The 23,836-nt window shown below is 44.8% G+C and overlaps 2 protein-coding genes across 2 annotated transcripts in view; both read right to left on the minus strand.

The window, feature by feature from the left end:
• The window catches only part of LOC142583522 (glycoprotein antigen BM86-like), a 44,212-nt gene extending 37,318 nt beyond the window's left edge, over positions 1 to 6,894 (minus strand). The window contains exons 1-3 of the mRNA XM_075694011.1: positions 6,801 to 6,894; positions 4,051 to 4,185; positions 679 to 767 (exon numbers count right to left, since the gene is read on the minus strand). Coding sequence (XP_075550126.1) covers positions 679 to 767; positions 4,051 to 4,185; positions 6,801 to 6,894 — 318 coding nt within the window. The remainder of the gene's footprint in view (positions 1 to 678; positions 768 to 4,050; positions 4,186 to 6,800) is intronic.
• Positions 6,895 to 9,405: 2,511 nt separating this feature from the next.
• LOC142582546 (glycoprotein antigen BM86-like) lies at positions 9,406 to 18,651 on the minus strand. Its single transcript, XM_075692390.1, has 4 exons — positions 18,526 to 18,651; positions 17,931 to 18,044; positions 17,005 to 17,136; positions 9,406 to 9,621 (listed from the first exon to the last, which is right to left on the minus strand). The coding sequence occupies exons 1-4, from the start codon at positions 18,587 to 18,589 to the stop codon at positions 9,488 to 9,490; spliced, it is 444 nt and encodes a 147-aa protein (XP_075548505.1). The 5' UTR covers positions 18,590 to 18,651; the 3' UTR covers positions 9,406 to 9,487.
• Positions 18,652 to 23,836: the final 5,185 nt, after the last annotated feature.

The raw sequence follows: 23,836 nt of genomic DNA on the forward strand, positions 1-23,836 counted from the left end.
TTTGTGCATAAAGTGCGTGGACGTTGCTCGTGCGCCAACAAGCAAGGGATCATTCATTAATTTTCTGCAAAATTTTCACGTGGACTGTTACTTGGTAAATCATTGAATGCCAGGAGTTTATGGATCATATATGCTACATGTTCGCATAATGCGTTCACGCTTGTGTTGTTCTTGTTTCAATAAAGGCAAAATAAAAAAAAAACCTACGTACAGTGCTCTGGGTGCACGTTAAAGAACCCCAGGTGGTCCAAATTAATCCGGAATTCCCTACTTCGGTGTGCCTCATAATGATATCATGGTTTTGTCCCGTAAAAGCCAAGAGTATATTTATTTTGTTTTAGTTTTATAACCTTTTTCTCCTGTATTTTTTTCCGTGATGTGCGGGCTTCCTATTCGTTTTATTATTTCGTTCTAGACTTACCTTTGAGAGTGCACTGTAGGTTTTTTTTTTGCTTTCCCGAGTAATGTTTTGGTATAGCTGACCCTTCTTGAGGTGAAACTTGCCACGTCTCACGTATAATAAGGAAGACTGGCCACAGTTGTCGTACGGCTGCTCCAATAAAAATAAAGTGTCTTGCACTGAACGTTACTGTGACGTGATACGTGGAATCAAGAAGTGTTCGCTTTAAATTCACGAATAACCATGCGAGAGAAATATATATTGACCGTGGTACTGACCGCAGCTTTTACACGAGGAGCGTACACGCTGCAGTTCTCAGATTCAAAGGTGGCGTTGAGCTTGAAGGAGACGATGTAATAATACTGACCTGAAACGCAAAATAAGACCAGAATCACTTAACTGCGTGATATATAAACAAAGAAAACAAAGCATTGATCCCTCCCACTAAAGAGCGTTTACACGCAGTTTAATGTGTATAAAAAGATAAATGAAGTTCAATGTAAAGAAATGCGTGTTAATTACCAGATCTGCGAGTTTAGGTAAACTAGAAGATCGCAACAATGATGTCTGTATGTATAATAATTGCCTGACGCACTAGAAGTCTATGAAAGTTCGAAGTAGCTTCTAGAGATACCAATCAATTATCATTACTAACATAATAAGCGTAGTAGAACTTTGCACAACTGCATATAACTATATCCGCATCGAATCGGAAATGCAATATTGTAATCAGCGTTATATATAGGCGGTTATTGCGCCCTCAAAATCACAACGCAATACACACTGCCGCTCTGTAGAAACTTTTTTAATGGCAGGATCATGCTGAAATGGCAGTTGGGCTAAATTTATTGCGTGGACTCGATTGGCCGGAGACAGAAACATGCTTATTTGAATCATTTAGAGCATAATTCTTGTATTAACAAAATAAAAGCCTCGTGTTACCCTCTAGCGCATGAAGATCAACAATAGGCAAATTTTATGCTCGCACATGACACGCATTCTTTGTAGATTGACAAGCACCGTGAATCATTATCATCATCATCATCGTCGTTGTCATCGTCGTCGTCGTCGTCGTCATCATCATCATCATCATCCTGTCTTTATGTCCACTGCAGGACGAAGGCCGCTCCCTGCGACCTCCAATTACCCTTGTCCTGCGCCAGCCGATTCCAACTAGCGCCCGCGAATTTACTAATTTCATTGCTCCAACTTGTTTTTTGTCGTCCTCGATTGCGTTCTCCATCTCTTGATAACCATTCTGTAAGCCTAATGGTCCAACGGTTATTTCACCGCCACATCACATGACCTGCCCAGCTCCATTTTTTACTCTTGATGTCAATTAGAATATCGTCTACACACGTTTGCTCTCTGATCTAAACCGCTCTCTTTCTGTCTCTTAACGTTATGCCTAGCAATCTTCGTCCCATCGCTCTTTGCGCGGTCCTGAACTTGTTCTCAAGCTTCTTTGTCAGTCTCCATGTTTCGGCCCCATATGTCAGCACTGATAAAATGCACTGATTGTACGCCTTCCTTTTCGATTGCATCGTACAACATGAGAAGGCCATTACAAAATTCCGCTATACGTCGGACATTTCGATCCCCGCTTGAAGAAGTAGGGCGGAGCCGACCATTTTTGTAAAGAGGGTGAGCCTACATGTAGGCATTTTTCTTCCCACGGCATCTAACCCTAACATACACTACTCCAGGGTCAACGGTGGCCATGAAAAGTGCACGTCTTCCGTCTTTTTTGTGCCTCTATATTGCGTCATTACAGAATGTATCTCTGCTCTCGTTACTGCAAAGCTTTGTACGTTGAAGAATACTTTACTATATTTCCCAACTGCTTTTTGACGCACATCATGTGATGCAAAAAGGAAACAGCCACGCACATGCACGCACGCGCAAACTCCTACACCAATGCTCGCGACACACACGCACACACACACACATGCATACACGTACACATGCACGCACGCAAACCGACAGGCATACAGACACATGCTCGTGCGTGCTCCCACGCATATTCTCTTTCGCCAAACGGGCTAGTGGCATGGTGGTTGCGAGTTAGCGTACTCACGTAGTGTGCACGACTCTCCGTATACATCAGTCATCCGGTGTTTCCATGGGCAGGAGCAGCCTTGTTTACCGTGGGCCACTGAGCAATCCATGAATCTCTCGTGACAGTCATTAGCGATGCACTTGTCTGGGTGAGTAAACAGTGAGCCATGTAATGCCGCACTCAAGTGGGGATCTTTGTCCCACTGCTTTAGGGAAAGGCACGCCTCGACAAAAATTAGGAGCTTACATCTCGTATATCTGGCAGGCTTATACTTGCCAGTCCTCACATGCCCCGTGGTTCTGTGAAAACAGTTTAGCGATGCACTTGTCTGTGTGAGTAAACAGTGAGCCATGTAATGCCGCACTCAAGTGGGGATCTTTGTCCCACTGCTTTAGGGAAAGGCACGCCTCGACAAAAATTAGGAGCTTACATCTCGTATATCTGGCAGGCTTATACTTGCCAGTCCTCACATGCCCCGTGGTTCTGTGAAAACGGTACGAGCAAGCGACACTATATACAGGTGGCACATTTTCCTCGTACTGACTTGAAGACATCTCTCCCTGTGGAAACGTTGGCTTTTGGCTGATTATTTCCTTTTTGAAAAGTCAGCATAGCGCAGGTTGCTGCCGGACGCTCGACACAAGCTCCCTCCCCCCCCCCTCCCGCCCCCTACCCACTACGACACTACTACGCGAACTACCCACAAGGCCTTCTACCCACTAGTCTTCCCTCTGTGGGACAGTGGCGTGTCTCATTTAACGCGATGAAGAGCAGCGCCAATTCGCCGTGATCAGACAGCAGCAGAACCGGACCGTTGCGTTTCGAAGTACTTTAAAGAACATTACGTACAGGGGAAGTTCGGCTGGCAGAGTAGTGTGTTCGGTACTAAGGCTGCTTTGAGTCAGCATTTTCTGCGGTGTTGGAGTGCCATACATTTTCCTCGAGCGAGGCGCTTACCGGTGAAAGCGCGTACGACTTAGTCGTGTGCCCTACTCGCAGCTTGTATCCAACGGCAAACAGCGTTCCTCGCAAACACCAACAAAAGCTCCGCTCAGACCGATTGCATGAGATCGTGAGATCCGCATAATCTTTGTATCGACATGATAAAAAAGAAAATTTGGCGCTCAAATGTGGAACTGGTGACTCCTTGTCAAACGAAGAGGTAGTGTTTTACGCACAAGCTGACATGCGCTCTTGTACATGGCGCAGTTGTAAATGTAACATACATGTCATATAATTCCACTGTTTCAATCTTAATTCTTGTGACCCCTTGGTATTCTATAGGCTCATGTCAGAAGCTTCCATGCCCTTGTTTCTCGATGCTGACACACATTAAAGGCTGTGGGAGTTCCACACAATGCTTTCTTCATTTCTTATGGCCTGTCCGTAAAGCCGAGATTCTTTGCATCCAAGCCTTGAAAGCCAAAGCTGCACAAACCCTAATATCGTTAGCAGTTTCATTTTTGCGATTGCGAAAACTTCTTGCTGTTCACTCTGCTTTCGACTAGGCCCATATGGAGCAGTATTCCAAAACGAATGTTCACTGATATTTGATTGCTGTTTCGGTACAACATCCGAACTGAACACTCACTTGAGCAGACTCCGTCGACGAGCTGTTCATTTTCCGCGCATTTGCAAACGACATCTCCGCCTTTCACGGAGCAGGACTGGTCTGATCGGCATGACTGCTTTTCAACGTCGCTGCAAGATCGCACTTTGGATATTTCTGAAAAAGAAAAGTTCTTACGATAATGCCCCTAGAGGACACGTAAGGATAAAAGAACAAACACGTAAAAAAGTCCGAATTCAAGAGGCACGCGTATTGGAGCTGCTGAATCTACGTAGAGGTGCGAAAGCATGTGCTGGCAACGGAGAAAAAGATTTTAGAATCAAAGGCTGTCTCAAGAGAGGAAAAAATAAGCGGTAGTGGTACTTGATTCCAAGATATAAGACGACGAGTGCGGATGCCTTCAGACTTGCAAACTTTTTCGGAGGGCTCCTTGAGGGAATGCGAATGTGTAGATCCAAAAGAGTGCAGGAAGGGACACGTGTAACAGCGTTGGCAAGAACTACGTTAAATACTTCGAGAGTAGCGTTTCTTTGGAACTTACCTTAAAACTGTCTTGTGTAGAGAAACGATGAATTTACAGCTGAAAAGCGGCCAAGCACTGGAGACTTACTACAGCATCTACTTATGCGGACCGGACAATTTAACATCAAGCCCCAAATAACAGCGCCATATTGTGACAAGGCACTACTGGAATGTACCTCATGGTCTCCGTGCGTTGACTGCTCAAAGAGATTTGAGAACCAACTTCAAATCATATACTTATGTTTTTGATAGACAATGAAAAGCAGAGCATGTCGCCGACCATGTATTTGCATCCCTCTTAAGCAAAGGGCGACAGTACAGTTCTTGACTATTTTCGCGGTTCAGTCATAAGTCTTCCAGCACCCTTAGTCTGTGGAACTATATTGAAAGTATACAAAATAAGCTTATTAGGGAACCGCGACATTCTTTGATAATTCGAGCGAGGCAGGGTTCGACCGAAGGCAGAGCCATAATAATTTTTGTGGTACATCGATGGCCACACTTTGGCAAGACGACTCAAGTCGGCAGCATCTAGTCGCCTTATACCTGTGCACGTGACTCCATCGTCGGATAAAGCGCTTCCCTCTTTGCAGTTGCACTCGTAAGGTTTCAGAGGATCTTCGGTTTCCCTGCACCCGTGTGGACAGAGGAGTCTTGCTTCGTGCGCCGTACACGCATCTGATTGGGAGAAAACGAGTCGTGGTAGTAATATGAATTTAGTACAAGATGCGATTATGAAGTCGTCAGCATTTTGCGTCCTAGTGCATTTTCTATAGTAAAAAAAAATAAATAATTGGATTCCTTCCCACAAGCACTGTTTTCGAGAGCTTTTTCGGAATATAGGCTTGTACTTGCCAAAAACACGATCCGATTATGAGTCACGCCGTGGTGGGGGACTCCGGATGAATTTTAACCACATGGGGTTCTTAACCATGCACTTAAATCTGACTACACGGGTGTTCTTCCTTGTTGCCCCCATCGAAATGTGGCTGCCGTGTCCGGGATTTGATCCCACGAGCTCTTTTCCAGAGTTTGTGATGTTCTTTCTTGTGCCCGCAAATAAAACCAACGAAACAGCAAAAAATGCGTTCAAGTTATTACCAGGGCCCTTCTTAAAACAGACGAATATGTCCGGTTTGGTATGTGCACCCAGGGAGGGAAAAATTGAGGACAACATAATTGCTCTGATCGCACCACTTCAAATGACGTACTCGCTTTGCTAACAGTGATCCTTTGTGTTTTTATTTATTTTTTACTTACAATACAATACAATACAGTTCATTGCTTTGGCAAATCTAGAAAACCAAATGTTAACAACTAAAGGGAGGAATGAAGGTGACGCAGCGAGGAGGTTAACCAGATGGCAACATTCGGTTTGCTACCCTATACTGGGGAAAAGAAAATATAGATAAACGTTAGATAAAAGATAAAGGAAAACTAAATAAAACCTTCATAATCAGGGTGGGAACAACTCAGGCGCGATTAACTTATTCGATATATTTATGCAGTTCAACGTCCAAAACCTACACTGTACGCTAAGACAGACGTCGTAGCGGGAGAACGTGCGCTGCAATCTGATTACCCAGGAGTGGTTGATTTTCATTTCTATCGAAATACGGCTGCCGCGGCAAAAAATCAAACCCGAGACCTCGTGCTTCGAACAACAGAGACGCTAAATCAAGAACACGCTGACAGTTGTTTAAAGAAAGCGGATCGTCACCTGTGCTCAAAACCGACAAAGCTGCTTTCGAACTCTGTGCACTAAACGATGGCAGCTTTTGTAAAGCATTCATCTTCATAATGGATGTCATCACTGCATTCAATGTACCGAGTACACACTGTGCTTCAGACCAAGGATAGTTTGCTGGTTGTTTGAACGCACACAAGAAACGTGCAATAATGACCGTTATGCAGTACGAACATGACTTGTCTGTCTGCCACTGGGTGCTCATAGGCAGTTGGGGTGTAATCAGGGTAGGGGAAGCCCATGCATTTCGACTCCTTGATGATCTTTTTCATGATTCTCGGAGCAGTCAGGTTTCTGAATTATGTCTCTGACGTGCCCTGAACTTCAGATGCGCGACGCACTGGAAGGGTAGAAAAAACTGTGTACGTAGAGGTCTCCTTCACAGCAACCGTAGTCTTCCTGGAAGACCGTCGGCGGAGAAGTCCGCGGCACCGCACAATTTCAGTGACTTCTCTGTGCTTCGAACATTTCGTGGCAATTTCTTAGACCATAGCAAACTCACTTTTGATTTCAGGGCGGTCTATGGAAGTGCCGTCATGAGAACTGTGGCGGTCCGTGAACTTGAAGAATGTTGCACGGCAGGCGTCTTCTGGCATGGTTCTACACCCACCAAACACACGCCACTGAGCTTCTGTACACAGCCTTCATGGGTCGAATTTGTAGGCACATGTTGCAAGAAAATGGTTTTGGAATAAATGAACGAATCGTATGTCGAAAGGGGCCGACTTTGACATGGAATGAAGTCACAGTTGACGCCGGGCACGTTCCTGAGGCGGCCCATGTGCGTCATGTTGACACTTTAGGAAGAAAGCTTTATAAATATCGGGAGGTTCGCGTTCTGTATACCTATATATGTCAATATCATAGCTAACGCTGGTTATAGTGACACTTTTCTTAGGTATTATACACCGGACTTTGATGCTGCCATGGTGGCGTCATATTCCTCAGAATGCCCATCGTGCTCTCGTTGACAATGTACAAATGGCGAGAATGCTTCTTCTGGTATGAATTATTAAACCTAATTTCACTGGGAGCCATGTTTTTCGAAAAAGAAAACAAAAACAGAGCACTTCTCTTTGCCAGTGCGTTGCACACAGTAAAAAAAAAAAAAATGACTTATTTTGGACTAAGCGTTTGAGCAGGGAAGCCTTGCCAATAGTACATTTCTGAGTGTGTCTTCAGTTTTTCTCGTTCTTTTTTTCACTACAAGACTGTAGACTGGCGTTCCCCGTGTTGCAGTGATGAATTCGCGGCCCTTCGATACTGCGCAGGGCTCACAAGCTTCCTCAGAAATTACCTCAAGGAAATCACAAGACCTTTCTACTATCAGCGAGGACACCGAGTTGTGTTCCGCCTAAGGTGATGATTCCTAAGATATATAAATTAGAGGCCTTCTTGTGCCATAAGGTCAAGAGAACAATTATGAAGGTATCCTGGGCATGGACTGTGTTTACATTGAAGCCGATGGCTCAACACTGGCCGCCTAATGTTGCTTGTGCCACTGAACGTTACCAGAAATCTGCGTGTTCGGAACAAAGGAACTGTATCTTTATTTTTAGTGAACAACAAAAGAAGTACATTCAAAGCTGCCCCAATTCGTCTAAAAAAACACAACTAATCACAACATACGCATTTGATGAAGTACTTCAAAGTACTTTAATTACACACCTCCGTGTTTTCGGTGTCATTCGTTTGAAAAATGATCAAAGTTGGAATGCAAAATTAGACAAAATAAATTTAGTCGTACCAATGCATCCTTCATCCTCGTCCCAAATGCTACCAGGAGAACAGTACGTGCCTTCTAGTGGCAGCTCTGAAAAGAGAAAGAAAGAAAATGGAAGGTTGGATTGCTGTGAATTTAATTGTGGGGTTTTACGTGCCAAAACAACAATTTGATTATGAGGCATGCCGTAGTGGGGAACTCCGGATTAATTTTGACCACCTGGGGATCTTTAACGTGCGTCTACTGTACGAGACACAGGTATTTTTGCATTTCGCGATTATCGAAACGCGGCCGCCTCGGCAGGGATTTGATCCCGCGACCTTGTGCTCAGCAGCACAACACCAGAGTTGCACTGCTGTGGTAGCTAACAGTTTCATGGTCTCCTCGCTAGGCTTAAGATTTCCGCCGCCAACAGACAAACAACTCCGTAATCACATCATGCGAGAGCCCGTATAATTGTATGCTGCTCCCGATCTGCATTTACACGACCAATTCGCGTAAGAACATTCGTATACGAATGTTCGTATTCGTATACCAGAACATTCGTATACGAATGTTTTTCTGTGAACTGGTCTGATGTATAAGGTGGAGCGATGCGTAAGAACACCGGATAATGTAGTGAAAGCGATCCCACTGTTTCGAAGACTCCCCATTTATTTTGCATGAAATGATTTGTTGATTCAACATGGGAGGCCAAACTCGTAAATATGTGGGATTTGTGTAGGCTTAAACAAATGCGTGGCCAAAATGTTACGTTTCGACCCTGCCATAAGCAGTATACAAAGTTTTATTGGTGTTTCTATATATTCTATTATTTTTGTCATGCAAGCATCGAACGAAGAGAACGGAATTTGCTGATTTCGAGCAAGATTCAAGCGTGTACCTAATAAAAAAATGCACAACCCACCGTGAGAAAGTGCTGTGTTCGGCATCGGAACACGGCGTACACACAAAGCACATTTAATTCCTTTTCTATTTAACCGCTTCAAATTCCAGTAATTCAGTTTTATTAATACATGTGTTATCGTGTTTTCAACTAGAATATCAGCCGTGCCGAACATCTACTTAAGACTTGCTAAACTATCACCAACCATAAATATTCATGGGCATATCTGTCTGATTGTTGGACTGGCTTTTAACATCAAACGTTTTTCGTTGACCATAGAACTGTGGTATCAAATACCTGGACGCATCCGTTCATTACCCGTACAAGAATTATTGAGTATCCTAGAATGTTTTTCTTTATGTGTACTTTGACCCATCTTGTTTTCTGCATATCAATCCTCTGTGGCATTGTTTCTGTGCCCTTGCTTATCAGGGCTATAATGTACCCGCTCCTACGATCACGCTGCTAAGTGGCTACAGAAAGTATGAATGAATGAATGAATGAATGAATGAATGAATTGGTTTCTTCTTCAGTGTATTGCTGTGGCATGGCGTTTAATTTTTTTCCCTTTAATAGCCCCCTAAGTTAAAGAAGAAAGCCACTTACTTGAGCAGTCTTTTTGGTCCCAGCCTTGGCAGCAACGGGAGTCTTTGCCGAGTAAGTCTTTATTGCAGAGATGCAAGCAGCTGATTCCGGGGTACAAGCAAGTAGTGGCTGCAATAAGCACATGAATTGCACTCGATTACTATAATCGTTACATGTACTCGTATTACGAAAAAAGAAAAAGCGAGCAATGACCGGCGCCTATTATGTTTTTTTTCTTTGCACAGCATACCACTGGATGCTCACAAGCAACATATGACCAATTATGCTCTCGCACAACTGTTTGTGGTTATGATGTATAAGCGATGGAACCGAAGCGCACATGTGGCACCGCCACTGGAAATAATCTCCGGACTTCGTTTGGGCCTTCGAACAAGAGAGATAAAAAAAATGATTGTGTTTAATTGACTATATATAAGAGCATAATTTAGGAACAGATGTAGTATTCGCATTTTAGTGCCATATTATATTATGTTTACTGTACTCCTTTGAGTTCTGGCACACGTGAAATCCTCGCGTGGTGTGCACATGTCAAAGAAAACAATCGCATCTGCGTCTAATCGAACTTTGAAACAGCTTTAACTAAGACGATCACGAGCGGAAGCGCCAGCTTCATCTACCTTTATTCAGAACATTCGCCACGGCAAAAATGCCGGCAGAACATTCGCCGCGAAAACAAAGCCTGTACTGCAAGGAGTGTGAACCACGGTTCCGAGAGATAAAGATTCTTGGCAGAAGCAGAGATAAACCTTTGTCCGTAAGGCTCCGAGACTGAGTTCATAAAAAAAATGCGTTTAACATGGAAATCATTTGTGCAGCACCCCTTCGAAATATCCTCCCTTGAAGTCCGTACACAGCTTCCAACGCTTCTTGAGGTCTTGGAAACAGTTGGAAAACGCTTTTTATTGGCAGAGCTGTCAGCTCCTTTGTCTTGGCGTCTTGAATGGCCTCCACGCTCCCCATCCAGCGACCTTTTATTGCTCTCTTCACACGAGGAAAGTGGAAAAAAATCGCATGGGGAGAGGTCAGGCGAGTATGGCGGATGGGGAAGTGCAGTAATGCTGTGTCTGGCGAGAAATTTTGTTACGCTGAGAGCAGTGTGCGGCCTCGCGTTGTCGTGGAGAATGCTCCATTGTCCAGATGCCCATAAGTAAGGGTAATAACGGCGTCGCAGTGCATGACACGTGTGTTGGAGCACGCAGATGTAAAACTCCTTATTCACCGTCTGCCCTTGTGGCACGAACTCGTGGTGTATGCCACCTTTGGCATCGAAAAAAAAAAACTATCAGCATCGTCTTTGTTTTGGTCGTTTGTCGCCCCACCTTTCTCGACGCCGGAGAGATTGCGGACCGCCATTCGGCGCTCTGCCTCTTTGTTTGAGGATCGTATTGAAAACACCATGTTTCGTCTTCAGCAATGATGCTGTCGACGAATGCAGCATCCTTCTCTGCCTCGGAGAGCAAATCAGCGCTCACTGATGCCCGCGTGTCCTTCTGTTCCTGTGTGAGAGAGTGCGGCACAAGTCCGGCATTCAGCTTTCGTTTCCCCAAGTTCTCACGCAAAATTTGGTGGCATGATGTCTTACTAATGTCGAGAGCATCTGATAGCATGCGGACTGTAATGGTGCGGTCTTGCTGTACGATCTCCCTGATACAAGCCACGTTGTTTTCGTTCCGTGAGGTTGCAGGGCGCTCCTGCCTTGTGTCGTCTTCCACCGACTTTCTCCCCAAAACGAACCTCCTGTGCCACTCGAAAACTCGCGGCTGCGATAACGTCTAGCTGCCGTAAGCGTCACGAAGGAGCTCATACGACTGTGTGGCTGTCTTGGCAAGCTTCACACAGAATTTTATGTTTACACGCTGTTAGGTATTCAGGTATTCGGCTTTAACTCAGGAAGAGGACCTTAGTGTTGAAGCAATGAACGACTATCTCATGGGAACCATTAAGGAGTGCGCAATAGAAGTCGGTGGTAACTCCGTTAGACAGGAAACCAGTAAGCTATCGCAGGAGACGAAAGATCTGATCAAGAAACGCCAATGTATGAAAGCCTCTAACCCTACAGCTAGAATAGAACTGGCAGAACTTTCTAAGTTAATCAACAAGCGTAAGACAGCGGACATCAGGAACTATAATATGGATAGAATTGAACAGGCTCTCAGGAACGGAGGAAGCCTAAAAACAGTGAAGAAGAAACTAGGAATAGGCAAGAATCAGATGTGTGCGTTAAGAGACAAAGCCGGCAATATCGTTACTAATATGGATGAGATAGTTCAAGTGGCTGAGGAGTTCTATAGAGATTTATATAGTACCAGTGGCACCCACGACGATAGTGGAAGAGAGAATAGCCTAGAGGAATTCGAAATCCCACAGGTAACGCCAGAAGAAGTAAAGAAAGCCTTAGGAGCTATGCAAAGGGGGAAGGCAGCTGGGGAGGATCAGGTAACAGCAGATTTGTTGAAGGATGGTGGTCAGATTGTTCTAGAGAAACTGGCCACCCTGTATACGCAATGCCTCATAACCTCGAGCGTACCGGAATCTTGGAAGAACGCTAACATAATCCTAATCCATAAGAAAGGCGACGCCAAAGACTTGAAAAATTATAGACCGATCAGCTTACTGTCCGTTGCCTACAAAGTATTTACTAAGGTAATCGCAAATAGAATCAGGAACACCTTAGACTTCTGTCAACCAAAGGACCAGGCAGGATTCCGTAAAGGCTACTCAACAATAGACCATATTCACACTATCAATCAAGTGATAGAGAAATGTGCAGAATATAACCAACCGTTATATATAGCTTTCATTGATTACGAGAAAGCGTTTGATTCAGTCGAAACCTCAGCAGTCATGGAGGCATTACGGAATCAGGGTGTAGATGAGCCATATGTAAAGATACTGGAAGATATCTATAGCGGCTCCACAGCCACCGTAGTCCTCCACAAAGAAAGCAACAAAATCCCTATAAAGAAAGGCGTCAGACAGGGAGATACGATATCTCCAATGCTATTCACAGCATGTTTACAGGAGGTATTCAGAGGCCTGGAGTGGGAAGAATTGGGGATAAAAGTCGATGGAGAATACCTTAGCAACTTGCGATTCGCTGATGATATTGCCTTGCTTAGTAACTCAGGAGACCAATTGCAATGCATGCTCACTGACCTGGAGAGGCAAAGCAGAAGGGTGGGTCTGAAAATTAATCTGCAGAAAACTAAAGTAATGTTTAACAGGCTCGGAAGAGAACAGCAGTTTACGATAGGTAGCGAAGCACTGGAAGGGGTAAGGGACTACATCTACTTAGGGCAGGTAGTGACCACGGATCCGGATCATGAGACTGAAATAACCAGAAGAATAAGAATGGGCTGGGGTGCGTTTGGCAGGCATTCTCAAATCATGAACAGCAGGATGCCACTATCCCTCAAAAGGAAAGTGTATAACAGCTGTGTGTTACCAGTACTCACATATGGGGCAGAAACCTGGAGACTTACGAAAAGGGTTCTGCTGAAATTGAGGACGACGCAACGAGCTATGGAAAGAAGAATGATGGGTGTGACATTAAGGGATAAGAAAAGAGCAGATTGGGTGAGGCAACAAACGCGGGTAAACGACATCTTAGTTGAAATCAAGAAAAAGAAATGGGCATGGGCCGGACATGTAATGAGGAGGAAAGATAACCGATGGTCACTAAGGGTTACGGACTGGATTCCAAGGGAAGGGATGCGTAGCAGGGGGCGGCAGAAAGTTAGGTGGGCGGATGACATTAAGACGTTTGCAGGGACAACATGGCCACAATTAGTACATGACCGGGGTAGTTGGAGAAGTATGGGAGAGGCCTTTGCCCTGCAGTGGGCGTAACCAGGCTGATGATGATGATGATGATGAGAGGTGGACGTCCATCTTTCGACATTTACTCACAGTAGCATGCGCAGACGGCTAATGGCAACGTATTTTTTTTTTACATGGAGCGCCATCTAGCGACTGCTACAGCAATTAACATAAATTGCTCAGGTTAGCCCGAAAAGTAGCGCTACACATACGCACCAACATCTTTTTTTTGGAAATCATTTCTATAGAAGAAAATAAATCAGTCTCGCAACTTTACGGACAAAGGTCTATGAAGGCACGTGAGGTTTTGGAGGCATTCCATATAAAGAAGAGAGGGGAAAAAACCGTGTTAGTGATACTTCCGTGACCATCTTTAAAAGTGAAATGTCATATCTTGAACGGTTAGGCAGATGATGCATTGCAGTCCTTGTGCGTATGTCTGTGATTTTCCTTATATCTGCTGAATTTTCAGTGAATAAAGATAGATGATATTGGCGCTTGTCCTGTGTCGTTCTGCCGCTCGTGATCGTCTTAGTTGGCATTGTTCTTTCCTAGTTCAAGTACGCACCATCTAGCCCAAATGAATGTTGTTCTGAATCTGCGTCTAATGCTTGGCGGCTGCTGAAGCAGCGCTCGGCTCACTTGAGAGACTTACGACAAAATTCACTAACGAATGGATTACAAGGCAGACAAAGCCACCAGTTTGTAACCGTACTGCCGGTAACACCAAAAGAGTTACGAATTGCAAAAGGGACCAAAAGTGGCGCTACAACCTTCGGTAATGCTTGGCACAATGCCAAAGGTGCAAAAGTTCGGCGTCTTTAGCTAGCTCCGACTTCATAGCCATAGGAGTTGTCTGCTAGCATAGCAGCCAGCGCAATCGTTTCTTGCACATACATCAATTACCAAATGATCAACACCCAGAGGGGTTATGTCGGGCGTTTTTCGTTCATTCATAAAAAATAACTTTATTGAGTGCCCTGCGATTTGGTGGGGTGGGCCTGGACTTCGCCTAGGTTTCGGCCAAGGGTTGTTGGCCCTTGGCGGCTGCCTCGGCTCGCTGGACAGCCCAGAGAGAGAGAGAGAGAGAGAGATGCAAATGAGAGAAAGGCAGGGAGGTTAACCAGACTTAAAACCTCCGGTTTGCTACCCTGCACTAGGGGAAGGGAAAGGGGAAGTAAAGACGGAAAGAAGAGCGTGACAAAAATAAAAGCGTGAGAAAAAAATATGAAAAGGGATGAAATGGGGTCCTTATAGTCTTTCTAATAGGCCACTGTCACGTAGAAAAGTCAACAAAGCCTTGACCGACTTTTGCTGCGACGACAGTTCACGTCGGCATTCCAAAACTGACTGTTCCGAAAGTGTCCTGTCGTCAAGGCGTGCCAACGTGGTCGCTAGTGACAGCCGGTGCGCGCTGTATTGAGGACAGTGGCAGAGCACGTGTTCGATGGTCTCCTCGCCGCTGCAGTGTCTGCAAGCCGCGCTGTCGTCCATACCGACTCGGAAGGCGAAGGATCTTGTGTAGGCGACACCAAGCCACAGTCGGCAAAGTACTGCTGTTTCTAGTCGAGAGAGTCCAGATGGGGGTCGAAGTCGAAGGGATGGGTCCAGTCGGTGTAGACGTGTATGCTGCAAGCTTGGTGTGTTCCATAAAGTTTTGATGGATTCATTTGCAAGCACACGAATTTTCGTTGCAGCGTCTGTTCTTGAGAATGGAATGGAGTCTTGCAAGCCCTCCTCATGTGCAGATCGTGCTGCTGCGTCGGCAAGTTCATTGCCCATTATGCCACAGTGGCTTGGAATCCACTGCAACGTGATGTCGTGTCCTTGCTCGACGAGGTGGTGAACCAGCAGTCTGATTTCTAGAACTAGTTGTTCGTGGGGTCCTCGGCGTAAGGCAGAAACCAAACAATGAAGTGCAGCCTTGGAGTCAGTGAACACGCTCCATTTCTTGGGTAGTTCTTCAGAAATTACACGAAGTGCACAACGAATAGCAGCAAGCTCCGCGGCAGTCGATGTAGTCTGGTGAGAGAGTCGAATCTTTATGGTGGAAGGTTTTGCAGGAAAGATCACCGATCCTGCAGACCCATTCACCGTGGTTGAAGCGTCAGTATACAGATGATGATTATCGTTGTACGTCTCGTACAGCTAGAGCAGTGAAAGCTGCTTGAGTGCTGGAGACGAGAGTTGGGCTTTTGTTCGTTGTGATCGTTTTGTTCGAGTTGGTGATGCAGATCCGAGCTGAGCAACGCAGACTCCCAGAGCGCGGAAACGCTGTCGCTGTTAGAGGCTGCATCACCGTTACTGTGTATTATACCCGCACATATTTTCATAGGATATGCTCTAGGATGGCTCTAGAGTCGGAGTGTCTGCACTTGCCAGTCGTGTATAAAGCTGGGTGTATTAGGTGCATGAAAGCTGGACTCGGATAGGATCTGGTTTGTAACTGCCGCCATACGACAGACTGCTTTTTGCTTAATTTTCGGTGCGGTGGCGGGAATGTGCGCCTCTGCAATTTATGGTGTTGTGTAATTTCGTGAAGAATGGTCATTCGATCTTCCCACTCCCACTCATCGGTAGTTGGTGAGGCGGGGCTAACCGAGGCTCGGTCCGTAAGCTCTCGAGCTATGCGGTGCGCCACCTCATTGCTACCGTCTGGTGAGTGTGAGTGGGTGTCCAGAAAAGATCGAAACATTTATTAGCTAATTTTAGGAGTCGTAGTGCCTCTGGGAAGATTCGACTGCTGGCGAAGTTTCGTATCGCCGTCTGGGAATCACTGATGATTATGTCAGCGTGTATTTGTGCTATGGCTAACGCGACAGCTATTTCTTCTGTGGTTTCTACGTGTAGCGTGTTGACTGTAGCGCTCTTCATGCATTTTCACTCATAATTTATCAGCACTGCTGTGTAGGCGCGCTTCTGTCAGTATTTAGCTGCGTCTACAAATGTGGTGTCCTTGCCGTTACCGAATTCTGTATATCTCATGCTCCGCTTTCCCGCCTACCCTGATGGTGGGTGGGATGCATATTCTTGGGTATTGGAGGGACGGTTGTCATGTCTCTGATGTGTCTGGGCATATCTAGTTTGACGTAATGTTGGGTATGATGCCCTATATCTAGGTGATCCAATATTTGCCTACCTGTTTTAGTTTTGGAGAGGCGTTCGTATTGTGCTATGCGTTGTGCCTCGATTGGCTCATCCAGTGTATTGTGGAGACCTAGCTGCAATAGCCTATCCTTGCTGGTGATGATGGAAAGTCCGATTGGTTGCTTGTAAATTTTTCTGATTAAGCAGTCTAATTTGTATTTTTCTGACGAGTACCATCGTAGGTTCGATGCCATCTATCCTATTCTGCTTATTACGAGCGCTTCGACTAGCCTAAGCAGAGTGCCTTCTTTCATTCCAATATGCTTGTTGGTTATTCGTGTAAGTAGCCGCATGATTTGATATGTTATATTGTCTAATTTGCGTGTGGTCTCTCTGTTGTAGCCGCTACTTTCAATGATAAAGCCCAATAGTCTGATCTTTTCAACCTTGGGTATGGGCGTACCATCTGCCGTAGTTAGGTGAATTTCCAGATTGTTTCGTTCCTAATATTGCTAGAGTAAACCTTTAATTAGAATTTCAGCACAGCGACAAAAAAAATCTATACGCAAGAGTTCATCTACTCACGAACGCATTTCCCCCTTATTTCGTCCATAGCCGACCAGTCGCCGCAGTCGCATATGGGTCCCTGTCCCCAATTTTCGGGCACTTTGGCACGACCTCCTTTCCTTTCACAATCGGCGCGAAAGCTCGGTTCCACTGAAAAAAGGGCAACGCACACGTTATGGGCACAACGAAAATGTAGAATTGAATTTATACACCGCGTGAGAAATTAAAATTTTGCTCTCGAGGTCACACAGACCGAAACAGCCGTTTGAGAGCCGTCGCTATTCTTTCATTCGTTATCGCGATTTACCTGGTCCCGATTTCACGAAGAATAATTTTGTTGAATAGCTTCGTTATTTCGAACTAAATAGGCACTTCCACGAAGCTCGCTCTCACAAAGCCCTCTGTTTTCGCTGATATTATGTTTGCCATCATGATTAGCGCGATAGCTTTTTCGTCGTCATAATCAGGAGCCTCATCATTACCATACTAGTTTACATCCACTGCAGAACGAAGTCTCCCATTGGTCTGCAATTACCCCTTTCTAGCCAGACCTGGCTCCGTCTTAAGCTTACCAATTTCCTAACGTCATCACACCACCTGACTTTCTTTCGTTCCCTTGGCACCCTTTCTGCTACACTAATACATATGTATATAAAAATTTGGTACCACAAATGTACTTTTTATTTGCACGTTTGCTAGTAATATTACAGGGTGCACTGCTTACAGAGGAAACACTTTTTCAAGCAAGACGAAAACTGCTTCGAGGGTTTTGCTTTGAGAGGTGAACTATATTGCATTTTGGCGCCAGTAAACGAGATACAGTAATGGTAGGGCCAATTTGTCATTCGTCTAAAGCTAAAGCATACCGTCAGAAGAGGATTCCGCTACATGAATAGGTTTTAAGCATGTATCTGTAGCGACGTGATATGTTGGCCGTGTCTTACCTTCGCATTTTTTGGTAAGATTCGAGACGTGGTCGCAGGAGCAGGTGACGGTTCTGGGATCTATTTGTGTACAATGGCCGACAACACACTCTGTGGTCTTGCAAGATGTCTTGGCTGGAGCGAGACAGAGAAAGATACGGGGATTCAAAGTTAATATAAAACTGCCTCAGCATAAAAAAAGAGTGTTAAAATATCGTTATGTCAAACCACACGTGACGTGATGTCGCTCTCGTGCCTACAACGCTATATTGGTCACTGTTGTAGCTGCCACCGAGGACCAGACTACGTGACGTCACTCTAATAACCCGTTAAAATCAGCATGCCAAGGACGACAAGGCCCCCTTTCACAAAGCTTGGTCCACATATAGAAGCGTCGGCCAGCCTGTCTGGGGCACTTTACCTTTTTTAACTGCTAATAACCTGGACAGCCTAAAACAGAATTAGAATTCTGAGATGCACTTTTGAGGGAGCACGCATTTTAGTCTGCGCAAAATACACATGGAAGGCTAAGGTGTCTGTGAATGACAACACATACTGTATTGATTTAACCAAGGTTCGCAGATGAATAGGTGCAAGAAGATTAGAAACAACTTACGCAGGCAACCTCTTTCTGCAGCGTCGAAGTACGTCGTGTTCTTGGGGCATTCGCAGAAAAACATGTCGCGTGCGCCAGGTGACACTTTGCATGGTACATTGCAAAACGTGTTACCAAAAGATTCACATATATCTGTGAAAACAAAACAATGAATTCTGAGAATAAATTACAGGTAATTAAATTATATATATATATATATGACTCCCCCCTCACATGTGAGGTACACTTAATGGTGAAGAAAAAGCATAAATGTTAGATGTGTCTAATATAACCGGAGTTCCTGAATATAGGAATTTCTCCGCTGTTACAGACTAAGATGAAAACGATGTTACTGGTTATGCATGTATCGAAAAAGACTTACTTTAGTTTATCTTTTTTTGGCCGATCGCAGTATCACGTGGTAATCAAGATGACTGCTTGAGCTTTAGATCGCTGCTCATTGCGAGCCTTTGTTATCGCAGACATATTAATAAACCATTCCCTCATGTCTATAATACTGGCATATTGCGACAAGTAAATACCTACAAGAAAGCTCCACGCTTGCTGCGGCTAGGGCATTTCTCACTGCCTAAGGTGCATACCCAACCGAGACCACCGCAGGAAGTTAATTGTTTTCCTCTCCTTCCATGAGCTAAAGTTTCTACAAGCTAAACCTTGCCAGGGATGGAAGTAGGCGTGACGTTGATTTCTTATCTTTATTTGCCCAGAATTTGCTGTCCTTGGTACACTTTTTTCCATAGTTTGGAAAACTTGTTATGCGCCACTTTGTATATATCGAAGTGGCAATCGCTCAAATATTGGTTTTCGCTTCGCAGATATTATCGGTAAGGTCACAGTTACGAGAGGTTCGCGAGACTTTGGTCGAAACCTCTGGAACTGATAGCAGCCATGGGGATTTGCTTTTTCTCTGCTCACCGAAACTTATTCTCTGGGACATTGCTGCTGCATTGCTGTATTGCCGCGTGCACGTGTGCACCGTGTACATTATCTAATTACTGAAGAAGCGGGTGATCAGCATGCTGCCTTGCCAGGCGAAGACAAGGGTGGCATGTCTCAACAAATCTTAGTGCCCGAAAGGAACATTGGCGATCCTCCGCAATTACTGAAGTACCTGCTGTTGCACGGGGTACCTCGAGACATGCACGCCTCGAGACATGCACGCGAACTTCTGGCCAGAAGGCGGTCAAGCGCTTCCTCCGACGAGCTCTCCGAGGAGAATGTGAAGGACCAAGGAAGCATCCCTTATTCTTTGCCCTGTGATTGCACAGTGCACGTGATACCATTTGCTTACACGGTAATCTTTCCTTTTTCATCACCTTACATTCCTTGATTATGGTAGCCAAACGGAAAAAGTCATCGTTCACATCTCTGCCTGTGATCATCTGCCTCCAATTTGTGAGAAGGGCGTGCCACATAGGATACTATGCACAGTACTGGCAATCAAGGACGTACGGTCATACGCACGGAGTACAAATTGCCAAGTGTCACAGAGAGAACAATGTCCATCAATCACCCACCATTCGAAGAGCATTCGAGAGTTCAGGGAACCATGCAGAGTGCATCTTTGTTCAGTACTTACTAAGAGAGTCGATAGTATTGGCTGACGAACGCTGCATAAATAGAGCCCGGTTTTGTCGTTCAGTGGATATCTTTTTCAGTCTTTCTAATATTCTGCGAGTCATGTGATACAGGTATAGTTGTGATTAGTTTTCCAGTCTTTCTAATATTCTGCGAGTTATTTGCTGAGCATACAGGTATAGTTATGATGTGATTAGGGGAGCTAAAACTCGGAAATACTGGTACGAACAGTGGCCGCTATTTCATTTGTTTCATTAAGTGAAGCGGGAAGACAAGTATGAGCGTGCAGCTCGCAAAAAGCAGCGCTCACTTTTAGATCTGTGAAAAGTAGCATGCACATGTAAGTTAAAGGACAACACGAAAGCCGCTGTTAATACATGCCACCATTATTTCTTGTAACTATATATGCAACAAGCAGCTTGAAGTGCCTTTTGGATAGCTAATTAGCAAATACAAGGCTGGAAAACGTATAATGGCACATGTAATTATGCGTCGTTCTGTCACTTGCTTTCGTACTTATTGTTCTTTGCCGCATCTCTAATTCTTTCGTACATTCATTACTCTCTATGCCCACCCCCCTCTATTGAGGGTACCGAAGAAAATATAAGCAAGCAAGCAAGCAAGCAAGCAAGCAAGCAAGCAAGCAAGCAAGCAAGCATATCAATAAATAAATAAATAAATAAATAAATAAATAAATAAATAAATAAATAAATAAATAAATAAATAAATAAATAAATAAACCACAAGAGGGCTTTCTTAGCGGAGATATTTGATATTTTCATGCAGCGAATGCTAATGATAACAGAAGCAAAGAGAAATATGGCAGTTTCTAACAAAAGTAAATTGTGGGGCTTAAAATCCCGCATTTGCAGAGTGGGTTACGAGGGAAAGCGCAATGGGTAAGGTGGCGTTCTTTTGCATAACCCATTGAGGGCGAAGACGGATGGCGTTAGGTACGCACGCATCCATAGCCTTGCAAGGGCGTACCGTCGACTGCTTCACGACCAAGCGTCTACTTTTAACGTGCTCAGGCCTAAACATTCCCCAAAGTTAAATGGCGTGAGCGTGTTACGTATCACTAACGCTACCGAGAGCGATAAACAGGGCGGCTAGACGAAGCGAAATACACATGTATCCACTCAATCACGTTCACCGCACATCCCCTGAGTGAGCAGTCCAGACTTATTATGTTGAGCGATTGGCAACAATTAGCAAGTATTTTCCTAAATTTCACCACTCGTTGATCAAGGCCGCGTCTCTAATACCACAGTCACGCACTCGCTTGCAATGAACATTGAAGCCGAAGTACATTGAAATCGGCTGCCTAATTGGCTCCGTTGCGGGAGCCTGCAGAAAGAAGCCTATGTTGGTCATGGATCTTTATGGCCTTTGTTTTCATTGGTTATTGAAGACAAACGTGTTACTGCGGATGCAGAAAAATGCGGCAGCTGGCGAACATCTCCGTCAAGAAAATCTGGCGTCCAACTGGGACGACTAAGTCCTGCATCGCCGCGCACCTAGATGCTTCACGCTTTTGCACGTCAAAAAGAGCCTCTCGTTCTCACGAAAATTTTGGCCCCTTTAAGAAGCAATATGCCCCGTCACTATGACAGTGATATAATGAACGAATTTGCTTATGGGCAATCTAATGTGCAGCCACACCGGAGTTCGCACTGACAGCGTGCGAATATGGCGTATCCTTTCATTGCAGACAGAATTGGTGGAAGAGAAAGAAGTGGGATAAATCAGCAGTCTCTAAATTTATTTATGCGATTTGCCCTAAACGTTACAGAATGTTTTCAGCCAACCAGTGTCGCGACTCGTATGATCTTGATCATACATGATTTAAACTGAAATAAATTCTGAGGTTGGATGGTTGAAGCATAACTGCGAGTCGGCCTAGTTGGAACAGATTCATTATTTAAAAACTTTTTGTGCGCAAACAAACAGGAACAAAGAAGAGGAGCAAAACAAGGACGAGCGGTCGTCCTTGTATTGCTCCTCTTCTTTGTCCCTGTTTGTTTGCGCACAAAAAGTTTTTAAATAATGGAGTTGGATGGATGGATGGATGGATAAGTATGCAATATCACACATATATAAAATGCAGTATACACTGTGTTCAGAACACTAAGTTTGCTTTGTTCAGTTAATTTAATCAATATGACTGGCGATATCGTAGACCACCCTGTGGATTGCTTCGAAGCCTCTGAGAGCCTTAGATGATAGCTTAACTGCCGACCGAAAAATGACGTATACACTTCGTTCATTACTCTGAATGCATTGGCAATATGATATTGACCTGGGCAAGAAACGTTTCAGCTATATTTTTTTGCGAGCAGTGATATTTGTTAAACTTTGCCTGAAATTTTGTCGCCTTCTTACACCTGACGCGGGATCACCATAGTACATCATTAAGTACCTATGCTCATTTCACATAACTTCGGCGCTCAACAGAAGGTAAGCCAACACCCATGCACTCTCCTCATGCAGGGCATACATTCCTGAATGACGCAAATCCGTCGAACCTTTACAGCTGGCTTCTAGGAAGAGCACTGAGCTCATTCGTGCAAATATCGCAGTTTCAGCCACCAACTCTGGCACACGCTTCGCACTTGGTTATCTGGAGATACGCGCCTTGTTTGCCGAACTGGCGTAACTCACCGGGGAGTTGTTCAGTCGTCGTCGATGCGTACGCGTGGCTGTTGGCCGGAGTCCTCGTAATCAGACAGATGGCAGCGGCCAGCGCTATGTGGAAAAGCATCGCTACTTCGACGAACGATGCCGATTCCTAACGTTTTCTGTACGGCTTACTGCTACCCTTTCTAATGCCGAAACACGTGCCGTTAAGAGCCTCTGGCAGTCGGTCGTTATCGGATGCTTTTTTCAAGTTTATTGTTCCTTCTTTCTATCCCTTGTCTGAATCGTCCGTCTCCAGACGCATGGACATTCTTTTCGTGTATCGTTGTCGATAAGTCGGTTCGCGCACTCAGTATCATCTCCTACATGTCGCACAGAGTGCAGATCTCTATAGGCCATGCGACTTTGTACCTGGCAGGGCGGACAAAGCAATGTGTATCAGTATTGTAAGATGTCTCGTTATCACGTGTGAATTTTTTTTTGTATCAATGTTCGCAGATTCTCTGTTAGATCACTCAAATGCTGATGTCACCTAGTTCTTTGACACGTGTGTGGTGCTATCCCTACAGCCACAGCTCAATATACTACCTTCTGCTAGCCACTTAGGGAAACGAAAAGAATTTCCTGCCTTTTATGGCCTGAATGCACTTCACTATGAGCAGCGCTAAACACGCCCATAAAGTAAATTAAATCACTTCGTCGCTCGGTGAAGCCGAAATGTGGCTACAGGTGCTGACAGCAAAAAACTTAAAACTTTTGCGCAGTGCTCTACAACCTTTCTTCAAACCTTCTTTTCCTTGCAGCCACATGTAACTTCTGGTCGGTTTCATTGTGAAAACATACTGTCCGTTGTGGCGGCTTAGTGTCTAAGCCATTCCGCTGGAAAGTAGGCAGCGGGTTCAATCTACAACCGTGGTATCACAATTTCAATGCGTGTGGAATGCAAAAATTTACGAAAATTCTCGGCTTTTACGTGCCAAAACAATGATCTCATTGTAAGGCGCACCATAATGAGGGACTTCATATAAATTTTTACCACCTGGAAATCTTTAACGCGCACCTAAGGGCCCGTACACGAACGTGCTTGCATTTTGCC

This window comes from Dermacentor variabilis, chromosome 5 (assembly GCF_050947875.1).
Source record: "Dermacentor variabilis isolate Ectoservices chromosome 5, ASM5094787v1, whole genome shotgun sequence".
Lineage (NCBI taxonomy): Eukaryota > Metazoa > Arthropoda > Arachnida > Ixodida > Ixodidae > Dermacentor > Dermacentor variabilis.